The following is a 25,130-nucleotide window of genomic DNA, read 5'->3' as shown; positions in this document are numbered from 1 at the left end:
GCTGTGGGGTTGTTTTGCTGCAGGAGGGACTGGTGCACTTCACAAAATAGATGACATCATAAAGAAAGAACACTATGTGGAAATATTGGAGCTCAAGACATCAGCCAAGAAGTTAAAGGCTGGGCACATATGGGTCTTTCAAATGGACAATTCCCAAAGCACATGGCCAATACTGGTTACAAAGTGGCAGAAAGTCAATGTTTTGAAGTGACCATCACCAAGTCCTGATCTCAATCCAGTTGAAGATGTGTGGGCAGAGCTTAAAAGGCATGTGCACAAAAGGTGGTCTACAAATGTTATATTATACAGTTTAAAGGCAATGCTACTAAACATTAATGAAATGTATGTCAACTTTTGGTTTTGGAAAAAGTGATAACTTGACAAATAGATTTTTTTTTTATTCAAATTGACCTAAAATAAAATAAAATAAAATGGTTTCACGTCAGACAGTGAGAAAAAAATGAAAATGTGTCTTTTTATGAAGTGTATGTAAACATATTGTTCCCGCTGCATTGTTTATTTGTAATAACCTTTTGTTGTGGAAGTGATAATATGTAATGTAAACACCTCTAAATTGAATGGCAACACCTCGCCCTCTGTCCTGTGTGTATGTATGTATATGTATTTATGTATACGTGTATATGTATGTATAGGGGGAAGGGTGTTATTGGGCCAGCCTTTGAAGTGCCGATGTTATTTTCATTTAATCTCCGGGACCCGCGACAGACTAAATGTTTCTATTCACGGCCACCGCTCCTACACTCCCGTCCGGCAGCTTGAGAGTGGGCCGCTTCATGGTGCCGCTTCTTGGCTCGCGAAGAGTGTCAACAGTGTTAACCCCGCGGCCCTCCTGACCTGCAGCTGCCTGCCCCACTTCCTGGTTTTTGCTCACTGAGCCAATCAGGCGCGAGTGTCCGAGGCTGGCGGCGGGATCGCGGTGGAAAGCATATTGACACACCGCCTGTCCAAACCCAGCACAATACGAGGGCGCAGAACAAATGTATGGTCTTTGGGTGACTGTTCCAATATTGTCAAATTGGATCGTGTTTCGAGTCTTGTATTCAACCTGGTCGTCTTTACACGTGTTGTGATTTCACGGCGAGTAAATGGAGTTGGATATCTAAACAGGAGCAGGGAAGGCAGGAGTTATGGAGTTTTCACAGCAGGAAAGAGCCTCCAGAGGCTGAGGCACAGTTGGGGACCCAGCGGCGAGTGTTGCTTTAGTTATTAATTGCTGTATTGTGGACTTTATTGCTAAAAAGAGGAGGCCTTTTCTGTACAGACATTGTGTTCTTTCTTTCTGGATAAGACTTGATGTGGCATCTATTTTTGTTTTTTTTAAATGGATTTTGAAAAGTCAGGTCAAAAATAAAGGCCTCTCTTTCAAACAAACAAAAAAGAGACACGAACTTCACACACCATTGACTGTTTTCTTTAGCTAGCACACTGTAAAGATTCAAGTTGTCTGACGATGAAAATACATGATGATAGGTCCGATAGTTCAGTGAAACTATTCTTCCAAGCCCTATGATTGCGCCTCGCATACAACCGCACACAGTGAGTACGTTTCTGGCACCCTGATGTCCGCCGCTTTGTATGGTTTAATATAATATGCACCCTCAGAGTGCAGCACCCTTAAAGCGACCGAGTCAAAAGCAAAAACAGATGTGGTTGGGACGTATGGATGAGCGCCTAAAGGGAAGGGGAGTCTAGACGTTGCAGAATAGAGAGGCGGGCCCAAACAAGAATGAGACTACCGGCAAAAATCTGAAATGGGAAGCGTGGTGATGGAAGTTTTTTTGTGATGCTAGCCTCGCTCAACCTTGACCCTGTGGATATACGTGTCCACAAAGCACCTCCTTCTGGAACAACGCTTTCTTTGTTTCCGCGGACCACTTCCTGTTTCATCTGGAACTAATTTCCCCCTCGTGCCCCGTCCCCTGGGGGAGCACTCTCCTTGGCGAGCACTGCATCACGGACAAGAAGTACACGGACAGTATAATATAATAGTGAGTGTGTTAAGATAGCGCTGCCTGGCCAGGAGCCGCGTCTCATGTCCGCAGGGCCCGCGGGCGATGTCGACTTTGGGAAATAAACAGAAACGCGATGGGAGTTAAGCCACAGCGATGACTGCGGACACGGAGCGGGGGGGGTGGGGTCGCCTGGTGTGCCTCTTTCATTTAGGCGCACAGCAGTGATAAAACTAAATTACGATGAGCAGAAGAAGTAGGGGGTTTTGGGAGAGAAAAGGCTCTATGCGGGAGAAATAGAAAGAAAAAAAGTCGGGAAAGATGGAATTCCTGTAAAAATCCAAACCAAATGCGGCCAAATTACAGAGCGAGTTTGCAAATGGACGAGAAGAGGGCAGGAAAAAAAACAAAAGGCGGAGCTAAAGCAACATCTGGAATCAATCCGTCTGAGGCGCACTGAGAATGGACTGGGAGGGAAAAGAGCGAGAGAGAGAGAGAGAGAGAGACAGAGAGAGATGAAACCCAGGCCGGCACATACGAGGAGGAATTTGGACATGGCTTAAGCTAAGAACAGAGCGGGAGCAAAGGGGGGGGGGGGGGGAGAAATCAAGCGGCCAAACATTTGCGAAATGGAGACAATGAGTCATCCGCAAAGAATGCCGTGTGATTTATATTTTCTTTAAAAGGTTTTGTGGGGAGGAAGGGGGGGGGCATGAACTTGATACCTAATTCACCCAGAGTCTGCCTTTACCATATGGCATTGCATTTAAGTCCGTTATACACGCCCCACACGCCTCCCAGTCACTTTTGTGTCTCCACCGCAGTTCGGGCAAAAAAAAAAAAAAAGGAAACCGCGGTACTGTCTGGCGGGGCCACTTTGGCGAGTACTTTTCGGAGGAGTTTGGAGAAAAAGCCAAAAGCGCCGAGGGGGTTGACAGACGAGGACGTACACATTTCGAAAGACTAAAAGGGTGTCTTCGAGTTGCTTGTTTTGTTTTCTCTCATGGTCTCGCTATTTTGGGAGATGGGAAGAAAGTTTTGGGAGTTTGGGAGCAAGGAAGAGAGAGCAGTGGTGCGGTGGTGAAGGAAGGCAAAATGACATGAGGTCAACAGATGGTGCGGGGGGGGGGAGGGGCGTAGAGGGTAATTACAGAGGCTGCTGCAGGCGTCCGACACAAACACAAGAGAGGTGATGTTACCCAAACACCTAAAGTAAGAAATGTCCCACCTGCCGCCCACGCAGCACATTGTCAACCAAAAGGTGCAATATACGGCCAGGCGACACTTTGGTCTCCGTTGGGACCAGAAAGGAAACAGAAAGAAGGTTATTACTCTGCCATAATTACAAAAGTTGGTTGTGAAACGTGAAAAATCGAAGCAAAGCAGCTGGATTGTTGAAATACTGACAACTGCTTGGCTTTTTTACTTCACTTTCTGCCTTCTTTGGGAGTAGAGGTCCTCGTTTCCCCCGAAGCAACAAACAAATAGAGGCTGTTTTAATCCTTATTCACGACTTGTATCGCCTTAAAAAGACGAGGAAGGAGTTTATTAAGTTCCAGTCAAAACACGCCGTCAATAAAACAATCTCTTGCAAATACAGAGTGGTGCGGTTTACGAGATTCCGTGCCCTCAGAGTCTGAAGAGCATTGCGAGTTTTTTTGAGATGTTTGTTTATATCATGTCTCGACTCCTTTGATCCAGTAGCACGCTCTGCCTCTGTTTTTCGTAGGTTATCGAGTTTTTTTTTTGAAGCGCCGAACCAAACCAGAGACTAAAGAAGAAGCTGAAGACGAACTATGGAGGGAAACGAATGTGGCTAATGCTGGCAGCCTGTGAAAATCACTATTTACAACCGCATTATGAGCAGATCTAGGTTTGTTGACTGTCTACTGGCGAATCAGAGGCCAATAGACTTTAAGAATGAGAAGCTGCTATGTGTGTAGCATTTTCAAGGAGGAGCAAAGTTTTGTCAAAAAGTGCAAATCAAGCCTTAACCGTAATGGTAGCAATTTCTCTGTCTCAGCCCAGAACGTAGACTATTTTGATTGGTGAAACTATTGTAGTGTAAACAAGAAATAGTTTCCTCTGAGGAGTGGGCGGAGTTTAATGAGGCCTCTAGCTTGTGTGTTTAACCAGCAGCTTCTGAAGATAGAAGCGAAACGTTCAGTCGACCGTATTTAAATATCTACAACGATTTTCTACCAAGGTTTATAACACCAAGGCCACATCTCTCCTCGAGCCAAGAACTCGACATATTAAATGTTGTTTATGAGAACAACAGTCACAAAAAAATAAAAACACCCTGAGCCTTGAGCACGGTCTGGCGAAGCTCTGCACGTAAACGTTTTGTTATCTGCCAAGTGAACAAAAGGGAACGCGCAGCATCCTAAACAGGCAAAACAGTCGGGAAGGAAATTATAAAGCAGAAGGACGGCAGACAGAGTGATGGATGTGATGTGCTGAGAATGAATATCAAAGCCGGCATGATGAGGCCAAAAAATGACAAATGCAGTTGCGGCGGGCGGTGACGGGCGAACCAGACGGAGCCCGGCAGAAGGCAGGGCAGGAAGGAGACGAGATGAAGCGCTGTTTTCTACATTTCTGCACTGCTCAGGCCGAGTATGTCTTCAGCGAGTATGTTTTACACTGTGCATACCAAGTGGGATTCCTATATATGGACCGTGCGAGTGTGTGTGTGTGTTGTTGTTTCTTTTTTTAATGTATGGCCTGCCTGTGCTGAGGCTGAGCTGTTGCGAAGTGGGCAGAAACAGACACTTCTGCAACTCAAAATGTTAAAAGGTTGAAGCATTGGCGGGCGTATTAGCATTTGGTATTTTTACGAACTCCGCTGTGAGGCTGGGAGCTGACAGAGTTAAGTTTCACTGAGTTATGCAGATATATGCGTTACATACTGAGCTGTCCTCAAATGCAACACAATATGGTGACGCTGAAAGATGAATTGCAATTATGGTCATATGTATTTAGCTCAGTACGCTCTAAAATCAAATTATGCCTCATTTCCACCTCAATACATTTTTATTTCTCTCTAAATAGAGGCTACAACACACTACAGGGAGCTTACAGTTTTCATGATTTCGAATCTAATTAACAGGCTATCTTCACACCTATCGTAAGAAAAAGAAGTGAAAATCACTTGACTTTACTCTCCCGCTGTGCCACATCATTCACTGTCACAATCGATTACGCTGATCGGTCGCAGCGGAGCCCGGCAGGCGCGGCACTGCTCTGTCGGACATTAGTAAACACGGGCAGTACTTGGCCCATGATGAGGAAAGATTTCAGGGCGTCCCGTGTGACCCTGCCCTGTAAGGGAGAGCTGGTTTACAGGGGGCGAGACGGGAGTGCGTGTGACAGTTTGGGGGCAGCCTTGGGGGGTGGGGGGGCGGAAGGGCAAGATGACCATAAAGGGAGACTAAGCACTCAAGTGTCGGGCTGAGAGAGCAGACAGTCTGGCTGAACGATAAATCACTATCAAAATCAAATCGCTAATTTTAGGGTCACAATGAATTAACTAAACATACGATTTAAAAAAACAAAACAAAAGTATTATTGTCAGACGTCCCGACTCTTGGCTTATGGGTAACAGTCAAAAATAGTGCCCACGGTGAATCGTTTTGGGCTGTTAGGCTTTTCTTCTCAGCCCTAGACGACATTTATGCAAAATTAAATGCATGTATCCCTTTTCCAACAACTGTATTCATGAATTTTCCAATATTCAACTAAGCAATAGGTGCCGTTATCACACAGTGAACGATTTTGCCGACATGATGGGCTTAATCTGACCCTCTATAACAAATCAGCTACAAGGCTAGCAGGTTTAAAGTCATAGTCTGGAAGTCTACATTTTTTACAAATTTTATACAATGTGCAAAATCAACCACCTGGTTTTGCATTTTGATATAAAGTAAGTACAAATATACCTACATTATTTTTTTGTAAAGTCCCTCCTTCCCAGATTTCTTAATCAGAGTCAAGCATCCTCCCGCGTTGACCAGTTAGAAGAGCTTTTCCTGTGAACCAGCCTATCAGGAGGGGAGGGGGAGGAGCTTGATCATTTACTTTTGAAAATTCTGTTCGTGCTCGCCTCATTTTGCAGAAGGGCTTTCTGGTCCAAGTTTCCGGAGTTTCCATTCAAATTTCACTCTATCTCTCCTCACTTTGTAAACTTACAGACTATCACTTTAAGAAAAAGACAAGATACATATATTGGTGTTTTCGAAGGATAATAATTGCCTATATTGTGACACACCAAACTGTGATTTCTATTTGAACATATATGCAACCCTCTTGTCTCTGCTGTGAAGTGCACGTAATTCTTGAATTCGTCATTTATATCACTCTTCTTTCAAAGCTTCCGGCCCTTACTGTGTTTAAAATGTGCAACTGACATAGTAATAATGCATCAGTTTTATATTGCACTTTTCTGAACACTTAAAGACCGTTTACTTTGTATTATTCAGTCACTGCATTGGTGATGCGCTACTGTAGCCACAGCTGCCCTAGGGTAAACTGCCAATCTGCACCATGGGCCCCTCTGACCATTATCACATTCATTTGAAAACATGAATTGTAAATCACATTGTTATTGGAGATACTTGTCTGAGAAATAGTCGGCACATTTACAGCAGCGAGGAGGAAGCAGAGACACACAGCCCATTTCACCGGATCGTGAATGGTGCCTTTCCCATTTGATCCGATTACTTCTTATGCTTTGGCAATAGCAGCACGGCTCGTGTGTCAATAAAAGTGCAGTGAAGTGAAGTGGACAAAGGCAAGAATATGAGTTAGGCAACAGCGTCTGGGGAATATTTAGCTTATCGCCGCTGGTTCAAAAGTCAAGACTGGAGCGAGCAGCGGCTCAAAGATTAACAGCAATCATTAACGCAGAGGTGCACAGCGTCAACGGGAGCCAGCCCGATTGCTCTTCATTCTTGGCAACCTGCATTTGCACAGTACAGTGGGACAGTGTGGCCCGGATGAGAGACAATAATGCTGCTGCCGCTGCTGCGGGCCGTTTCAGTCGGTTACCGCTGGAGACTACATTTAGGCAACAAATGTCTACAAACACAAATAAAGCCTGATATCCCGAACACATAATTCTTATATTGGTTTATATTTTATATATTTAGCCAGAGTTATTATTTAAGTCTATTGGGAACTAATGAAAAGTTATTGCTGCCATTAGAGTTCACAAATGAAAGGTTGAACTGTAAACAAAAGAGCGACACATGCTTTTGGGCAGTAATCCTGAGATTAAGCTGCTCGTTCTCACACTTAAGTATTAACCTCCAGTATCCACATCATCCGTGCGTACACATGCCACCCCCCCGTCCGCCCGGCCCCCTCCCTCTCCACTCTGGTCCTGTTAAAGCGATCAGGCCGCTTAATGCCCTCCGCTAAATGAGCTTTGATCTCGTTAGCGCCACACAAAGCCTCTTTACTGCCAACGATAGGACAAATCGGCTCTCGCACGAGGAGGAGCGGGAGATGGACGGGGGAAGAGTCGGGAAAAGTGGACTAAGTGACCACAGCACCGCCTTGGGGGGACGCGGCGATACAAAGAGAGAGTGAAGCGCGAGGCATGAAGGACAAAGCGCTGATGTGAGAGCTTAGATGCTGCTCTTCGGGTAAGAGGTACCAAGTTGGAGGCAAGAAGGACGGGGGCCTGTCGTTCCTCTTACAAGTCTGCAGCTCTGTGTCTGGGAAAGAAAGAAAGAAGAAGAGCGGAGTCTTGGTCCCGTTCTGATTTGTCTGTGTTACACAAAACAAACATCAAGGCTTCTGGAGATAGATTTGTTTTCATCGACGTCCCGTGAAGGTCAGTAACCATGGCGACACACTGTAAACTGCTTGACAACTCCAGAGAAGATGGAATATGGATTAAACGGTGCTTCAGACAGAGCAGGAACATGAACCTGGAGCGAGTCTAGCCGCCAAGAAGTCCAAGAATGTCGCAAGAAAACGATCTACTACAAGGGTTTTATTAAAAGAAAAAAAAGGCTTCTGTGTTTTTACTCTGAGTGACGCTTTACAAGAGCTTACAAGCTAATAAAATCAATATTGTACTTTTTTATTTATTTTTTATCAAGTACTGTACTGTCAACGTATATAAATATTCAGATACTCAGATCATTTCACAGAGTTATGGTAACTTAAAGTGCATTTGACAGGTTTTAATGCTTTGTAAATGACATAATTATTTTATTTCAGTGAAGCAGCAAATCAATGAAGAAATGTTGGACAGAGAAGTTGGTTTATTTGAATGTTTAAGCTGCTGACAGGAAGTGACATAGTTAGAGGTAAACTCCCAGGGCCGTTTGACTCATTTCCCAGTGACGTTACAGGGTCGGCACGGCAACAGTTCAAAATTGTTTAACTCCATCTATGTCATTTCCTGTCAGTGTCCAATAAGGAAGTGAAACTATAAACATCACAAAAACTGTCAAAATAAAGAAAGCTGGGTACATTTATTTGGCAATTGTTTTGGTGGAAAGGCATTACGTAAAAAAACAGAGAAAACTACATTTGTTAAGATCATGATGGATCTAATGATTAAACCCTTTCAAAGCTTTAACTGTGAATAAATGAATAACAGCACTAAACATGTGTTATTTTATGAGAAGTAAAGCAGCACAGGTTCAGCATTATTGAATGACAAAGAAAATAACGGTTTGATAAAGTTTGAAACTAGTTTACCTGGGGCTAAATTTCAAAAGAAAAAAAAAAGAAGAGCACTAAAACTGGGTTGTCAATGAGGGGGATGGCACACAGAAAGTCTGCGAACCAGGAGTCAATTAGCAATCTGGAAAGGCGCCTGGGGCGAGCCAGGGTGGGTGGGGGTAATCAGAGGACAGCTAGAGGGGAGCAGGGGTAGCAAACGGGGTCCACACGGGCCGCTGTATGAATGTATGTATGAGCACTGTGGGGGAGGAGACTAGTGTCGGACAAAAGGCAGCAGGCCCAGCGCAGCACTCTCATTTATTATAAAAAGCCTGATTTACAGTCAGGAGGAAGGTCAGCAGCTCCACTACGCGCTGAATGGGAATGCTATGGTAATGGCTGGGCTCATTTAGATATGACAGCATTCCCTGAATTCGCTTTGGTCATACCAGGCACGCGCTCGGCTGCTGTAAACCATACACAAGGCACACCATGACAGAAACACTGACGTTTCCCCACAGCATGTCAATTTCTTTTCGATTTCCCTTAGCGTAAAGCCAGGAGGGTTCCTCCTCTCTCTAATATTCTTTCAAACATTTCCTCCGTCTACTCTCTAAGGCATCCCCACGATCCATCAGCCACCTCTTCACTCTACCATGGTCTACGATGCCTAATGGGACGGACATAATGGACCTCTATCTCACTAACCACCTATCCTTGGCCCTATGCTGTATATGACCCACTTGTCTACGGGCCCTGACCATGTCCGAACAGAGGTTATCACAAGTTAAAAAACACATCTGCTTTAGGGACGGCACTGCACAGGAGCTGTACGCTTTCCTTGTGACGACTTAAGATGGGTACAAGTACAGTTTTTACAGAGAGCAGCATGTAGACGGCACATGCTGATCATGCAAATTTACCCCTTCATTTACTACATTACATTTAATTACTGTGCTGCACATAAAAGGGCAGAATCAAACTTTTATGTATCCTATTATGGCACCAATATCTACCTCAAAACTTAAATAATGCTGCAATTTCTTTCCAACTCTTGACCAGCTTGACAAAAAGAGAGATGCTTTACAATTGTGCATTTCTAAAGCTTTTTTTTTTCATCAGACATGAAGGCATGTATTTAGCCATTCAGATTCCTCCCAACATCTGTTTGTTTTGCTTCATCAAACCGCGCCTCACTGTCCAGCCATCCATCAAGCCTCCCAGCTCAACTCCATCCTGTTTCCAGAGCCCCCCCTCCCTCCCCTCCACCAGCACTGAGTGAAGCGATCGATACGACTGATGGCCAGCGAGAACAGTCCCCACGCCGCTCTGCTCATCGTCACATCATCGTTGCCGGCGGGCTATAACCTTTCCCCATCATTGTATCCATCCACTGAAGTTATCAGCGCGCCGGCGTTGCACATGTGAGGCACTGCAGCAGCTCAGACACACAGCCAATTAAAGCCTTTCTGCAGCTCCCCAGAATTCAATTACAGCCAGGTAACCTCCAAGTCTGCCCCTGCCCTTCCACTACAGATTGGTCCGTTTTCTTTAACTAAACACCACAGTCAGCTAGATTTGCCCTTGCGCTGCTGGCTTATGCACACTTAAAAGCATATGGGAGAGCGAGTCAGAATGATGCATGTGTTTATGACTGAGAGGATGAGACGGAGACATAAACAAGAGGCGAACAGCACAGTCCAAACATGAGAGGTGCCCTCTGCGCTCCAGCTGATGCATGATTTACAGTAATATGCACAGACTGGATCGGCAGACTAATGCTGCCTCAGCAGTGGCGTAGTGGACCTGGGGAAGACCCATGTAAGGAGAAGACCCCCTGAGCCCCTCTCTCCTCCAGCCTTGGCCCAAAAAGACTCTGTTCTTTGTCTTTCACAGTGGTGACCCCTCCCCCAATCCCGTCTGCCTCTCTCTTAACACCTAGCGACAATCAGGGGGGCATTGAGTGATTAATAGCACATGCGGTGTGTATCAGGATGTGAAAGGTTATACAGCAAATGATCACATGGCACCAGAATGATTCCATGAGTGTGTCTAAAGACGCCGCCTTTGCCACATGTGACAGTGTATTGGTTTACCCTCCATAGGCCTGGCATGATGAATGGCTCTGATCTTTGCTGTGCTGCTGCCTGTCATAGCAATGGAGCCTGTATCATATTACCTTTGTCTGGATCCCTCTAGTCAAGCTCCCTCACTTTACAGCTATTCCACCATAAATATACTCATTCTGAAATCTCACCTGGCCACTACAGAAGGTGCTTCACTGTTGCAGCACAGAAGCATGAGCAGATTGTTAACTGGGGAAAGGTGCCTATCCAAACATTGCAAATCTACAGAGATATTAAGGAACAAAGCTGAGGAGAAAGAAGCGGGCAGATAGTACTTTGTAACTACATGACAAAGATGAAGAACACTGCATGTCCTCTGTGACTCTTACCTGTCCAATGTCTCCAACAACAGTCCCGGTGCCAGGGTCTATCCTGGGTCTTTTGCACTCTGCCCCGGGCAGGTCGGTGAGAGCAGCCGCTGTCTGTGCGTCAGGCTCCGGGTCTCCCCTCTTCATGCCCCGCACGGCTGCTGGGGCTCCAGCCGCAGTATCAATGTCTCTATCGCGGTCCATTATTCCCCGACTAACGGGAAGCATTAAAGACGCAACGTCGGTCGACATTAACATTGGACGGCAGACAGTCTCCAGCTCAAAGCTCTTTGTGATCCTTTCCTTTTGGTTAGTCCAAACTCCCAATTTAAAACGCCGTTTTCCAAAACACGCAGGCAAATTAAAACTGCTCTAGAAATATATTAATACTGGCAGCCTTTACACTAACTTTCTATATGTTTATTACAAAACATCCTGCCAATTCAAATGCGACCAACAGAACAAACACCCAATCTGAAAAAACTAATATGACGCCAAACTGTGACCTATTTCAATAAAGATCACACGTCTGACTCTTGGATGCCTGACAAGCTAATTAGCCAGCTAACATTAGCTAGCCCGCTAGCATTACATTCCGCTAGCTCTCTTTATAAATGTGACTCAGGGAACACACTCTGAGCTGCCAATAAAGGAAAATGTTGGAAATTAGCAACGCGTAGCCAAATACTTGTCCGTCCTCGGCTCGGCGGGTGTCTCTCCTCCCCGCGGCTGAGAGTGGGCTTTTGTATAAGCCCGTGTTGTTCCAGCAGCCTCTCCTTGTTCCAGTCCCTCTATCACACCGTCCTCTCCGCGCTGTGGATGTGTCTTGGCGTGTGGACCTGGTTCTACACGGTTTCCTCTGGTCTAGGTCCCAGTTGGTGGAGCAGGGAGCTGCGCGCGGCTGATCCCCGGTCAGATCTGCCCACTGACACCGGGGTACGAGCGAGAACAGGAGGTGTGGTGGGCTGGCCCAGGGTCTGTGTTTCCTCAGTCTCTCCTTATTTTCCCAAATCCCCTCACCACACCTCCATGCACCCCCACCCTTTCTCTACTCACTTTAGTTTCTGGCAGCAGATGTAGCCATTACGCCATGCACATTTCTTCCCCCACATTATAAACAAAATACTATACTTTCAAAGTGCAGTCTGCTGTAAACACATCAATACTCCATTATCCAGAGCAGAGCTGCGCTGCAATCAACAGCCAACCAAGGGCACTATGTACAAAGACGTGCTTTTGTTTAATTAAACATGGAGGTGTACAAGTGGAGCTTACAAATCATTTTATGTTCTTGCTTTCCACAAAACAAGGCAAAAACAAATACAGGATTTTTTTTTTTATCCAAATATTTTGTCTTGAAAGGCATATTGGGAGTTGTCCTAAATAACCAATAGTCCTCGTCCAGTTGTCTGCAGAACAATGTGAGGTTAAAGGCAAAAAGCATAAATGAAGATAAAAATAGGTATAAAGATGGCAAACAATGGTAGAGTTCAGACGCTGTGCAACAGCCTCTGATGCCGTTAATCGCTAGTACTTTAGTGCCATCTGCTGGAAGTTAATGGAAGTACGTTATAAAGCACAGCAGCCTTTTGTCTTTTTTCCAAAGACAAGACATGCAATCAGTGGAATGGCTCTTTTGATAGATTGATTGACCAGTGCTTTAAATCAAAAGTGACTTTGTGGATAAGGATTGTGGTGACAATAACACAAACGCCTGAAGAGGTTGTTCGTCAAAAAAAGCATTTATGAAACTCTGTCTCTGAATTTAGGAAAAATAATAACAATGTAATAAAAACAGAAAAAAAAGCACACACAACAACAACAACAGTCCAAATGGTGCATTGACTTCAAGGTTCTATTATAGACCTATCCAGGAATATTAATTCTCATTGCCGTTGATGACAGCTCCCCGACCAGCCAGTGAGCAGCATGATGTACCTGAGTACAGGGACAGAGTTGTGTGTGCCTGTGAGTCCTCCTGGTGACTCACTCTATCAACCTCTCCGGCCCACTGACCCCCCTCAGTGACCCTGCAGTGATGGACAGAACCGCCTGGCTCACTGACAGAGCCTGAGAGTCACACAGTCATTATAGTCCATAGACCAAACCCCCAAATCTGGCATATCGGTGCCACCCAAGCAGGCAAAGGCTATTTTCAAGATCGGTCTATATCTGAGCTCTATATTTTGGTATGAAAGCCTTTTCAGAGTTACAGCTTTATTAGTTTTCAGCTCTTGAAGTGCACCACTCCCATGTAAAAAAAACAACAACACTTTTGACACTGGTCCAAATTTTGATTTAGGCCATTTCCAGCCCATTATAAAATGATTTACACCATTATATTTGGTATGATTTTAAATTCATTTTCATGTTTCATTTGAGCCCAAATATATGCTGTGAAACAGTAATCATAGCTCCTCAAACTCAAACATGAGGACATTTTTCACAATGTTCACCAAAACAGTTTACTGCGTTTAACGTTGAGATCTCCAGGAACATCAGAGACACAAATGTCTGACACTGGGTAACTATACTCTGAGTTTTCAGGAAATGTATAACATGTCATTATTTCCTCAGCTTAAAGCCTCACTGTGAGCCATGAAGTAAAAGCATGTCCACCTCATATGAGCCTCTCCCATAGAAACAAGGCCCTCTGTCCAGGACAGGACCAGTGCAACTTGAAATTACATTTTTGGAGAAGAACAGTTCTGTATGAGACTTTTTCTCAGGTGTAAAACATTTAATTTTCTTGAATCTGATTCTTAAAAAATACAGTTATTACTGTTCTTGTGACTAGTGTAGTGTAGAGTACCAGTGTTAATTTTGACAACATATTTTTTTTTTTTTTTTAAATCTCCAATTTTAGTCTAGTTCTAGTCGATTAAAATTCCAAGTAAATTTAGTCGACTAAATTTAAGACAAATTTAGTTGACTTTGCATTTATAATATTCATCATAATTATATTTGATCAAGGTCCTCTGTTTCATGGAGCTGCTCCACATGAACAAAGCTCAGAGCTGATCCTTTGACAGTGAATTAACATGATCTGAGGCTCTTTCAGACGCTCAATAGAAGTTTGGATGATTTTAATTTGAAGTTTGATGTCTCTCATTTTCATTTTTATTGAGTCTTATTTTAGTCGACTAAAATATCTGTACATTTTAGTCATAGTTTTAGTATTAATTTAGTTTTAGTCCTATTTTAGTCATCAAAAATATCAAAATTAAGACTAAATATTTCAGTTGACGAAATTAACACTGCTCAGTATGAGTTAAAAATAAATCTATTTTGATATAATATGGGGTCAATATCCTATAAGTAAACAGTGTACATTTAAGTCTTTAGGATTTGTTTTTAGCAGGTAGCTCTCGAACAACTTAATGCTCTTGAAGTGGCCCTCGGCTGAAAAAAGGTTGGTGACCCCCGGCCTATATTATGCCATACACACAATGTTGTCACACAAACACGATGGCCTGAAATAAAAGTATTTATTTATTTATTTTACAAAAATGTGCAGAAGGGTATTGCAAAATTTCACAAAAAAGAAGTCTGGACAATGTTCACCACGTAGGAAGACTGTTGCTGGTAATTGAGAAGTGCCGGAACCAAGAGTCGTGGGAGTTGTGTTTCAGATTCAGGAAGCTTGCTCACCAGTACTCCCACTCCTACTGATGAGCTGGGCCTTTTGGGCGAACAGGGCAATTTAGCAGGAAATGTCCCAACTCCCCACAATAAATGCATTCTCCTGCTGCAATCCTCCTTTGACGTTCAGCTGCATTCAAGCGAGTACATGGGTTCCTCTGGCCTGGGTGTTAGGAACCCATGCAATTGGGCTGTAGTTGGATGCAACGGTGGAGAGACACTGTCAAAAACTCTGAAAGGTGGCGGCACAGACCTTAGGGGCCGACGTTGGGTCCTGGACTCTCTCTCCTGTCTTCTTTCTCTTACACGATTGTCTAAGCGAATACACAAAGACACTAAAGTGTCCAAGAAAGTGCATTCATCCTGTACAGCCTGCTCATCCTTCATAGAATATGAGAGGCCATTCAAAAACACTCCACTAAGGCTTTGTCATCCCAGTCTGATTCAGCAGCCAAAATCCTGAATTCAACAGAGTAATCTGCAGCACTTCTTTGGCCCTGACGGAGATTAAGCAGTCTCTTAGCAGCATCTGCAGCAACATTTGGGTGGGAGAATACCTTCTTGAATTCATTCACAAAATTAGCATAGATAGTTGAACTTACCTCTTCCCTGGTTAGAAAGTTAGAAAGTTGGCCCATCTGGGTTACTTACCTGGGTGGCTATGGCCTGTTGACTTCCCATTAGTTGATTAAGTGACTGGTGGTGCTGTCCAAGGAGGTTCCCATATCTGGAAATGGCGTGGAAAACAGAATCCGGGTTTGCTGGGTCCGTGCTGGCCAGATTGTACTGTCACGGCTCAACCAGAATAAGAACCCAAAATGCAAACACAATGACCAAAAAAGGTAAGTATTTATTTATTACACCAAACCGTGACAAATGCAAGTCTGTTGGTTTTATTACTACAATATACGTAAGCCTCTAAATCAGCTGAAATGTCTCAGTATTCCAAGATGATTCCAACAGTGTGGCTTAAAATACTAAATAGTAAAATAGTATTTGTTTTACACTAGATACAAGTGTTAATGTATTTGCAGTGCAAAACTGTGCACTGCTCTGAAGGTGGATTTGCCATAAACCACACATTTACTACAAACAACATCCTTTTTTAATGATTAGGAAATTAATGAAGTAAAAGGTTTTATATGGTCCTTTCACTAAAGCTTACTTAGTTCATTATTAATAAGAAGTCATTGTGCTAGTATAATAGTGGCGCGGTGTTTTTTTCACAAACATGTTATAGATTATAACTGGGACATGAAGAGTCAACCACAGAGGCAGCCGTCTAAGCAACACTGTCTATATTTTTACTTGGTTAAACAATTTCACTAGCTTTTATAAAGAAATTACATGTCATTATTGTTTGTTTTTTTTATATGTGCTATGTTAGTGTATTTGACTTTTTTTTTAAAGTTGTATAATTTAATTGATTCCCAGGCACATTGAGTCAGTGCTGGCCACTTGAAATGTGCTTTAAAATGAATAAAGAAACCGTTACTGGATGGAGCGTGAGATTGATAGACAGATCGCTGATTTCTGACCCTCACCTGGTCATGAGATCTGGTTATGACTGAAAGGACACGATCGCGGATACAGGCAGCCTTCGCAGGGTGGCTGAGGGTGAGGAGCTCAGTCACCTTGGAGGAAGATACTTTCAGGTGACTTGAACACACAAAGGAACAAAAAAAACCTCAAACCTGACTGTGAGCTCATGACCACAGCTGAGAAGCTTGCCCTGTGAATGAAGAGCTTTAACCGGAGTTACTCATTCTTGTCAAATCTCATAAGCTTAGTATGCTCCTACCTGGAGGAAGATTCTCAGGAATACATTCTGCCTATAACAGTGGTGTCATGTGTAAACAAGATTCTCTTCCCTCTCATACTCTATCTTTCCCTCACTCATGAACTAGATCTTGACGTGACCACTGGAGGTAGGATTTCTTAAAACTACAGAGGGTCTATGATCTCTGGTAAAAATCAAGATCTCAGACTTGTGGATGTTGACACGATACAGTGTTCAGTAAATCATTAGTTCACCAATGTTTCCTCAGACCGAATTCTGCTGGTGTTCTATGACAAATGCTACTTTGGACTTATGCTGCACATAAGATCGGCAATATAGGAATAAAAAATAAATACATATAAAATAATCAAGTGAAACCAAACTAGTCATTCAACTAAAATAGTTTAAAACAAAATCATTAAAAAATATCAATAAAATGCAATTATTTATTTTTTTAATTGCTAAAACAATAAAATAAAAATTAAAAACAGTAAAAGAAAATAAAAGACACAGAGCCAGAGAACAGAAGTGTTTTTTAAGTCCAGATTTAAAACACTCCATGGAGGGGGCATGACCACAATCAAAAGCGCACCAAACTTTAATGGATGCTGTAATCGCTTTGATCTATTTTCCTTTACTCACTTTACTTGTTATTTAAAGGCAAGGTCATTATAATGCTGCTGTTACGGGTCCGGGTGTGACCATGACTACAAGTGAGATGGAGACCACTCTGCTATTACACAACAATAGGGCTGAAACAACTAATCGATTAATCAACAACTAATCAATTATTGAAATAGTTATGTCTGTTTTATGCATTAAAACATTTCTTTTACACCAGAAAACTAAATTAGATAGGGCATTAACGTAATTGGCATATCAAAGCTAAATTGCTAAAGAGTGAAACCAGGTTTACAAGTCAACATTACAACTACAAAACAATTTCCCAGTGGCGATGTTTTGTGGGATTCATCTGAGCCATTTGTGGTGAAACTCTACCAACCTGAAATAAATGCTTTTCTGACTGACAAAGCTGCCCTCTAGTGGTGACAGTAAATATTACATCACCAATTCCAAGATAACCACCCTTTTCACCCTTGCCTTTGAACAATATCTATAATAAAAACATTTGCGAGCATCAATTCTTCAGCTGTTTTACAACAGCTTTGTCCAGTCCACCCTCACCTTTGGTCTCCTGGGATGGTTTGGTTCCCTTTGAGAAGTGAGCAAAGTAAGCCCCCTCAAAAAGATCATAGGGCTGAGTGAGGCCCCCCCACAGGCACCTCAGACAGCAATATTCAAGGGCATGGCATTAAAAAAGGGCTGGTTTATTTCATCGGACTCGACTCATAACCTCCATGACCGGTATCAGCTGCTTCCATCTGGCAGGAGGTTCTCTTCCCTGGTTCTGAAAACCAAACGGGCCATGTCTTCTTTTGTGCCTTGATCTATCAGACTCTTTAATGGACATTAGAGAACAGCGTGGCATGGACTTCCAAGTCTCTTTAACTTGACTAACCCATGTATTCTATATCATTATTTTATTTTACTTTTTTATCTTTTTACTTGTATAGTTGATTTAGATGTGTGAGTACCAGACCACAAATGAGGTTTCCTCACGGGAAAAATGAAGTTCTTTGAATTGAACTGAATTGAATTGAATCGAATTGAGCATCACAGTAGGTTAAGTTCTAAAGTCATTAACAAAACCAATATGTGGCGACACTCCACCGTCTCATCCGCAAAGCCGTCACAATCCCCAGGGACCCTTCGCACCATCACACAGTCTCAAAGTTATGCCGTCAGGGAGGAGACTGCGGAATCTACGGGGCAGTTCCAGTCGACTGAGGAACCGTTTCGTCCACAGGGCCATCGGGAAGCTGAACTCTCTGCCCTCCCTCCCACCCCTCTTCCCCCTCCCCCCACTCCACAATCAAGGATGAGAGAAACAGAATTTCAAACCATTCACATGGTTTGACAAATAAAACATCTTGAATCTTGTTGCAACTATGCACTTCCCCTCAGTGTAGAAAAAGATCAAATAAAGGCCTTCTTGTCTTATCTAATCTCTGTTGTCTTTTTGGCATTTTACACTTAGGTGACAAACGAAAACTACAACCAGCCACTTGGCCGCCGCCGCCGCCGCCAGGCCCATATGCCAACTAGTTATAGAATATTTGTTCATTTCAGTTCAGGTAAAGCTCAAGTTTTGGTTTCGATTCTTTAAAAATAGAAGAAAAATGGTTAATTTATGTTTCCATCCTAAATGCTTTTTAACCATGATCAGAGAGGATTTTGCCAATTGCCACACGACAAGCAAAAAAACAAACAAACATGGAGTGCAGCTACTTTTACCCTTTTATTGTGCTCAATGTTGCACAAAACACACACGTCATGTTGCTTCTAACTTTCGTTTCCTCGGATATCATCCACCGTTAATGTTTTTTTTTAATTTCTTTTTTCCCTGTAGCTTGTGTCGACATCTACTGATCTGATTGGTGCGACTTGGTGTCACTCTGCCAAATGGACCAATAGTATTTGCGAGCGAACCCCCGGGGGGCGGGGCGTGAGGGAACGTCCAGATGTAAAAGAATACGCAGCGGTGTTTTCTGTCTCACAAGTTGGTCGAGTTATCAGCGAACAGCCTTTCACACCCTCAGCAAAGGTACGCACTGAAATGTCACCGCCGTGGGTAAAGCTCGGCGATCACTGTTACCGCATTATTTAAGAACAGAACCAGGTTGAAATGTTTTTTTTTCCACCTTCCAGACTTCCCAAGTGGTCACGCTTTAGCCACTTCGTCATCATGGCTGTGGACGGATGTGGCCTCGTCTGCAAGTATATCATCATCCTGTTCGACTGCATCTTCGCGGTACGTGTTTAAGTAAAAGTACTGAGGCTGGTGGGCCATGTGGCACCAGCAGTAGGCACATGTTCACACCTCACCTCGCTGGATGGACAGCTGTGGGCACACAAGGGGCCACATGAAAACCCTGAATTCTATGAGGGCCGCCGCACTAACATAGTACTCTTAAACTTAATTCTGCTCAACTTTCTCCCTTTGCAAAGTTGAGCAATGGGAGTTACCATCAAGCAAGTTACAGCCTATCTGGAACTTGCTTGATGGTAACTAAATATTGTTGGCACACACATAAGATAACAGAAATGATGTACTATAGATTATATTTGTATAGATTATACTCTCATGCCACCTTTTGAGCCCACTTTGGCAGGGGATGGTAATGTTTTTTCCGATATACGCAAGTCGGCAAGAAAAAAGCAGGACAAAGACATATAAATTATGGAGGAGAGTGCCCGCCTCTGTTGTAGACAATACTTTCGAGTTGGATTGAAATAACTCTCAGAGAACCCCCACCCCAGAAAACTTAACGTTACATGATACTAAAACGAAACACTTCTCATGGATCGTACACCCCAAACTGGTGAAAAATCTTGTAATAATCATTCACTCAAAACGATTATTTAAGTCTGTAGGGTAATCATTTTTTTGCACACGGGCCACTGTGGCAAGTAGTAATCATGTTTTGTCTTAATATTAAATTGAACAAAAGTATTACATATCAATAACAATAACATAGTAATAACTCCATCTCCCGCACTAGTTTTGGCACTGAACTTGAATGACTGTTATGCTCACCTGTGGAGAAAATGTGAAACTACACAGTTCTCTTGAATGACAGTGTTGTTGTCTTTTTCACTTCTCTTTTTCCAGGTGGTTGGCCTCGCGTTCTTGGTTTCCGGCCTGTGGCTGAGGTTCAGCAGCAGCACGCGACCCATCTTTAGCATAGAGGAACTCAACTCCAGCACATTTGTCATTGGTGAGTGTTAAACAGGTAAATTCCCTTTTGTGGTGTGTTGCGTTTTGGGCCGCGTGATTATATCTTGTTTTCTAGGAGTGACGGTGTTGATAGTGCTGGGAGCGGTGATGCTGATTGTTGTGACATTTGGAGACTTCGGTGCGTGCAGTGAGAACCGCTGCTCCCTCCAAGTGGTGAGACATAAAATACTGGAGTCACATACAGTACACGCATTTCCTATTGTGCAAAAAGCTTTATATAGTTATATCATAATCCAGACTTTGATCACACTCATACCAGAAGCAAGAAATATTTCCGGCTCATTCACACCTTCCTTTGTAATTTCCAAGATTAACTTTTCCAAAATGCTGTGAGTAAAAGTGAGTAAAACGGAAGAAAAAGAAACATTTATATGATGTGCTACAATTTGGAGGATGTAGCATAAAACCACGATGTACAATGTCCATTTTTTACACTTATTAATCATGATTTAATATGTCTTGCTAATGTTAAGTATTGAATATTCCTAGTTCTCTTGCCTTGTTACTCTCCTTGCTGGAGCTGAGATATTAATCGGAGTATTGGCCTACACTTATCGTGACGAGGTAAGAAACAGAAAAGGAAAGTGTTTCTTTGTTTTTTCTAAAAGTTGTTAACATTTGTTTGTGAATTGTTAAGGTTCAGGCGCGGGTCGTCGATTTCTATGCAAGTCTTTACGGCTTGTATGTGACCTCCGGTGGAGACCCAGCTCTGGCAGTCGTGCTCACATTTTTGCACCAAATGGTAACTCTCCACCGCCTCTGGTTAGGCCCCTCAACTCCACTGATGTAAAGTGCATTTACATGGCTTCATATACTCATTTATTCATGAGTATATGACAAATATACTCATGAATAAATGTGTCATAAATATAAATATAAGTCTAAAAGTTTCTCAAAAGCTCACAAACACACATCGACCGTGTACAAAGAAATCACTCGCTCACATACACACACTCACACACCCTTTAGTAAGAAGTGGGGAGGGGAATCTTACAGTTCGTCATTTGTTGCTGATAAAGTGGGTCGGGGCTGAATTGTTCATGCATTTGTTTGAGAAAGTATAAATTATCAAAGCCAACAAAGCTTAGCAATAGATAATCCACAAGGACATTTGGTGATGATTGATAAATAATCAGGGTGACTCACACGGGTGATATGCATTAGTTTCATATATTTCTGTTTCATGTACTCCAGAAAAGAGACATTCTTTTTTATACTAAGCCGTTTCTGTATATTTCTTGTAGTTTCATTGTTGTGGACTGACCGGGGTCACCCCTGTGGAACTTGTCAAGGCGACATGCCCTGACCCTACCGGATTCTGGGAGCATATCAAAATGCCTGTAAGTTGTAAGACTGATTTTATAGCAGTGTGTCTCAAATGATGCAATATCAAACACTTGTTTTTTTTCTTACAGAGCTGCCCTTTAGAAATAGCTTCTGTCTTTGATACTAGAGCTATCATCGTATTGGGCACCTTTCTCGGAACTGGAGCTCTTTTGGTAGGAAAATACTTTGCATACTTCATTTACATATTTGTATATTTAAATGTGATCAGACTTTTTACTATATACAGTGCCTCTCGAAAGTATTCATACACCTTGAACTTTTGCACATTTTGTCATGTTTACAACCCTAAACATAAAGATTTTATTTTGATTTTTTTACTGAACGTTCACACACAAGTAACCGACAACTGTGAAGTGAAAGCAAAATGATACATGATTCTGTTATTTGGCAAAAATTAGAAAACCGAAAAGTGGGGCGTGCATAAGTATTCATACAGCATGCATGAATACTTTGTGGAACCCCCTTTTGCTGCAATAACAGCACAAGTCTTTTGGGGTTTGACTCTACAAGATTTGCACATGTAGAGACTGACATTTTAGCCCATTCCTCTTTACAAAACAACTCCAGCTCTGTCACATTTGAAGGAGAGCGTTTGTGAACAGCAGTTTTCAGACCTTTCCACAGATTTTCAATAGGATTTAGGTCAGGACTTTGACTGGGCCATTCTAACACATTAATATGTTTTTATTGAACCATTCCATTGTAGATTTATCTTTGTGTTTAGGGTCATTGTCCTGCTGGAAGGTGAATCTCCGCCCCAGCCTCAGTTCTCTTGCTGACTCCAGCAGGTTTTCCTCCAAAATATCTCTGTATTTGGCTCCATCCATCTTCACAACTATTCTTACAATCTCCCCTGTCCCCGCTGAGGAAAAGCAGCCCCACAGCATGATGCTCCCCCCCGTATATTTGACATTGGGGATGGTGCACTCAGGACGATGAGCAGTGTTAGGTTTGCTCCATACATAACGTTTTGCATTTGGGCCAAAAAGTTCAATTTTTCTCTCATCTGACCAAAGCTCCTTCTTCCACATGGAGCTGTGTCCTCCATATGACTCTTAGCAAACTTCAAACAGGATTTCTTAAGGCCTCCTTTCAATAATGGCTTTCTTCTTCCACTCGTCCATGAAGGACAGATTTGTGTAGATACGACTTATAGTTGTCCCATGTACAGATTCCCCCAGCTCAGCAGCAGGACTTCACAGTTCCTCCAGAGTTATCTTGGGGAACTTGGTTGTATTTCTGACCAGTGCTCTCCTTGTTCGATCTAATATTTTAGGTGAAGTCTTGGTCTTGGTAAGTTTGCAGTGGTGCTAAACTCTTTCCATTTCTGAATGATGGATTGAACAGTTGCTCTGGGAGATGTTTAAATCTTGGGAAATCTTTGTATAACTTAACGCTGCTTTAAACTTCTCCACAGCTTTTTCCCTGACCTCTCTGGTGCTCCTTGGCCTTCATGATGTTGTTTAGTGACCGATACACTCCGTCCACAGCTCTGAGGGCCTAAAAGAACAGCTGAAATTATAGATTACACACAGGTGGCCTCTATTTAATGGTTAGGCCAAGGTGTGAACATTCTGGAGTCATTAGGAATGTTTTAAAGGCAATTTAATGCACTCAGAAAATGCTGTATGAATACTTATGCAAGCCCCACTTTTCACTTTTCTATTTTTTGAAAATTAACAGAATCATGTATCATTTTGCTTTCACTCCACAGCTGTCTGTTACTTGTGTGTGAACGTTCAGTAAAAAAATCAAAATAAAATCTTAATGTTTAGGGTTGTAAACATGACAAAATGTGCAAAAGTTCAAGGTGTTTGAATACTTTCGAGATGCACTGTATATATAGTTAAACAAACAAGTGTGGATGGAACAAGCTGTACATTTGCTTACACAGGAGCTTCTAAAGGGAGGTGTAGTGTGCATGCCTACACTGTCTGTTGTGAAGTAAATAACCATGCTATTATTTTATGCCCCTTTTTTTGTTTCTCCTCATTAACATCATGGCTTTGCTTTTTTGCTTATCTTTTCTGCTTTTCTCGGTCTTGTAGATCATAGTCCTCATCTGCAGCCTCACTCTTTCTAAAGCGATCCGTGCGACCACCTCGTCTCCTCAATACATCCTCCTAAATCCTTCCACTCCCTCCTCTTACTCTCAGGCTGCCCTCTCCATCTCCATCCCCTACCCTCTCCCCGACGAGCAGCCTGTGGTCTTCACCCCTCTCACTGCAGCCAACATCCCTATGGCAAAACCTTAAGACTGCCATGCTTTTACGTCTATAGGGCTGGGCAATGGGACCGGATTTGAATACATGGCAGCGCCAGTATTTTATTATTGAAATTCAAAATGAAAACCCTTTATAGAAATCAGGCGCAACAGTAACTAAGGCATAATTAACATGTCCATTGCTTGGTCTATAGAGGTTTTGCACGTGATGTCATAAAATAGCAACAGAAAATAGTGTGGTTCCGTCTGCGATGTTATTCTTTCATTTGTCACTCAATTTGAGGTTCCATTATTATTCATACATTTATATTTGTGCATATCCTCTACTTAAATTATTAGTTGCCAAACATTGCAAACATTTTTGTCTCCTCACTCGCTCGCCCATTTTCACTCGTTCTGTAAATAAGCATCCACAAATATCTTTTAAAGCAAAACAAAAATCAGAGGCCTCCCTGTAAAGTTTCTTGTAGCGGTTATTTTCACACCTTCTTGACGTGACAGGCTTTGCTCACTTCCTGCAGTGGTAAAGAGAACATTGTGTTTCCGTCATGATCAGCCTTTGTGCCACTCGCTTAGAACAAGTTTTGGGTACAGAATGAGAACACATATCCACAAATGCTAAGGTACAAAGTAGGTCTTGTTCCCCAGCCCTCCCTAAGTTTAGTAGTTCCTGATCTTCCTTCTGGATTTTCCCTTCCGCTTTGCATACGCCACTCTGATTATATTTGCTGCGAGAGTTGTGGGACATGGTGCTGCCCTTTTCTTTACACTGAAGCTGGTTTACTGCTGGGATAAGGAGTTGGCTGTTCACTGCACAGCCCCTGCTTTTCACCCCTTCACCCCGTCCCCCCTGTATTTGTATGACAGGTCACTGCACTGATCTGCTCCATCATCCTCCTGAAGCACCTGAAGAGAAGCCAGGACGACATCAACGCCTACTACTCTAAAGTGTACTGAGAAGACCAGAGTTCAAGACTCTTGTTTAAAGTCATGCATCATCAATGTAAAATGAAAGAAACAGTTCTGTGAAAGTTAAAATGATTAATGCCAGTATCTGAAAGGGTCAAGGTCAGAGCTGACTGTTCTCATGTGATCTGTGCGAGACAAATCCATTTGAGAAAGCTTGTTACAAAAGGAGTGTGTTATGGGATTGTCCTCTTTTTTTTTTTTTACTTGAATGGGCCCAGTGTGTG

The 25,130-nt window shown here is 42.8% G+C and overlaps 2 protein-coding genes across 4 annotated transcripts in view; one reads left to right on the top strand and one right to left on the bottom strand.

Moving 5' to 3' along the window:
* LOC306968649 (RNA binding protein fox-1 homolog 2-like) overlaps window positions 1–12,111 on the bottom strand; it is a 50,410-nt gene extending 38,299 nt beyond the window's left edge. Inside the window, exon 1 of one of the 2 annotated variants that reach the window (XM_079564091.1) lies at window positions 11,107–12,111. In XM_079564091.1, the coding sequence (XP_079420217.1) occupies window positions 11,107–11,343 (237 nt within the window). In that variant the 5' untranslated portion in view covers window positions 11,344–12,111. The remainder of the gene's footprint in view (window positions 1–11,106) is intronic. The other variant, XM_079564090.1, reaches the window with a different exon arrangement.
* Window positions 12,112–19,049: 6,938 nt separating this feature from the next.
* cd9r (CD9 molecule related) lies at window positions 19,050–24,936 on the top strand. Of its 2 annotated transcripts, none has more exons than XM_079565170.1 (9): window positions 19,050–19,172; window positions 19,277–19,379; window positions 20,241–20,346; window positions 20,422–20,519; window positions 20,856–20,930; window positions 21,004–21,108; window positions 21,611–21,706; window positions 21,782–21,865; window positions 23,762–24,913. In XM_079565170.1, exons 2-9 carry the CDS (start codon window positions 19,314–19,316, stop codon window positions 23,966–23,968), a joined length of 837 nt encoding a protein of 278 aa, XP_079421296.1. In that variant the 5' UTR covers window positions 19,050–19,172; window positions 19,277–19,313; the 3' UTR covers window positions 23,969–24,913. The 2 variants fall into 2 exon arrangements, with proteins under 2 accessions (XP_079421296.1, XP_079421297.1); XM_079565171.1 differs by having other exon boundaries at window positions 19,051–19,172; window positions 24,805–24,936.
* Window positions 24,937–25,130: the final 194 nt, after the last annotated feature.

The sequence above is a fragment of the Gobius niger genome, assembly GCF_951799975.1.
Source record: "Gobius niger genome assembly, chromosome: 10".
Lineage (NCBI taxonomy): Eukaryota > Metazoa > Chordata > Actinopteri > Gobiiformes > Gobiidae > Gobius > Gobius niger.
Note: the sequence above shows the minus strand (reverse complement) of the source record. Positions and strands in the feature narration are given on the sequence as shown.

Excerpts from the sequence above, each read along its gene's own strand:
- cd9r (XM_079565170.1), top strand. The coding sequence starts at position 19,314 with ATGGCTGTGGACGGATGTGGCCTCGTCTGCAAGTATATCATCATCCTG. Across the intron at positions 20,931-21,003 it reads CCTACACTTATCGTGACGAG|GTTCAGGCGCGGGTCGTCGA; the intron begins GTAAGAAACAGA and ends TGAATTGTTAAG. Across the intron at positions 21,866-23,761 it reads TCGGAACTGGAGCTCTTTTG|ATCATAGTCCTCATCTGCAG; the intron begins GTAGGAAAATAC and ends TCGGTCTTGTAG.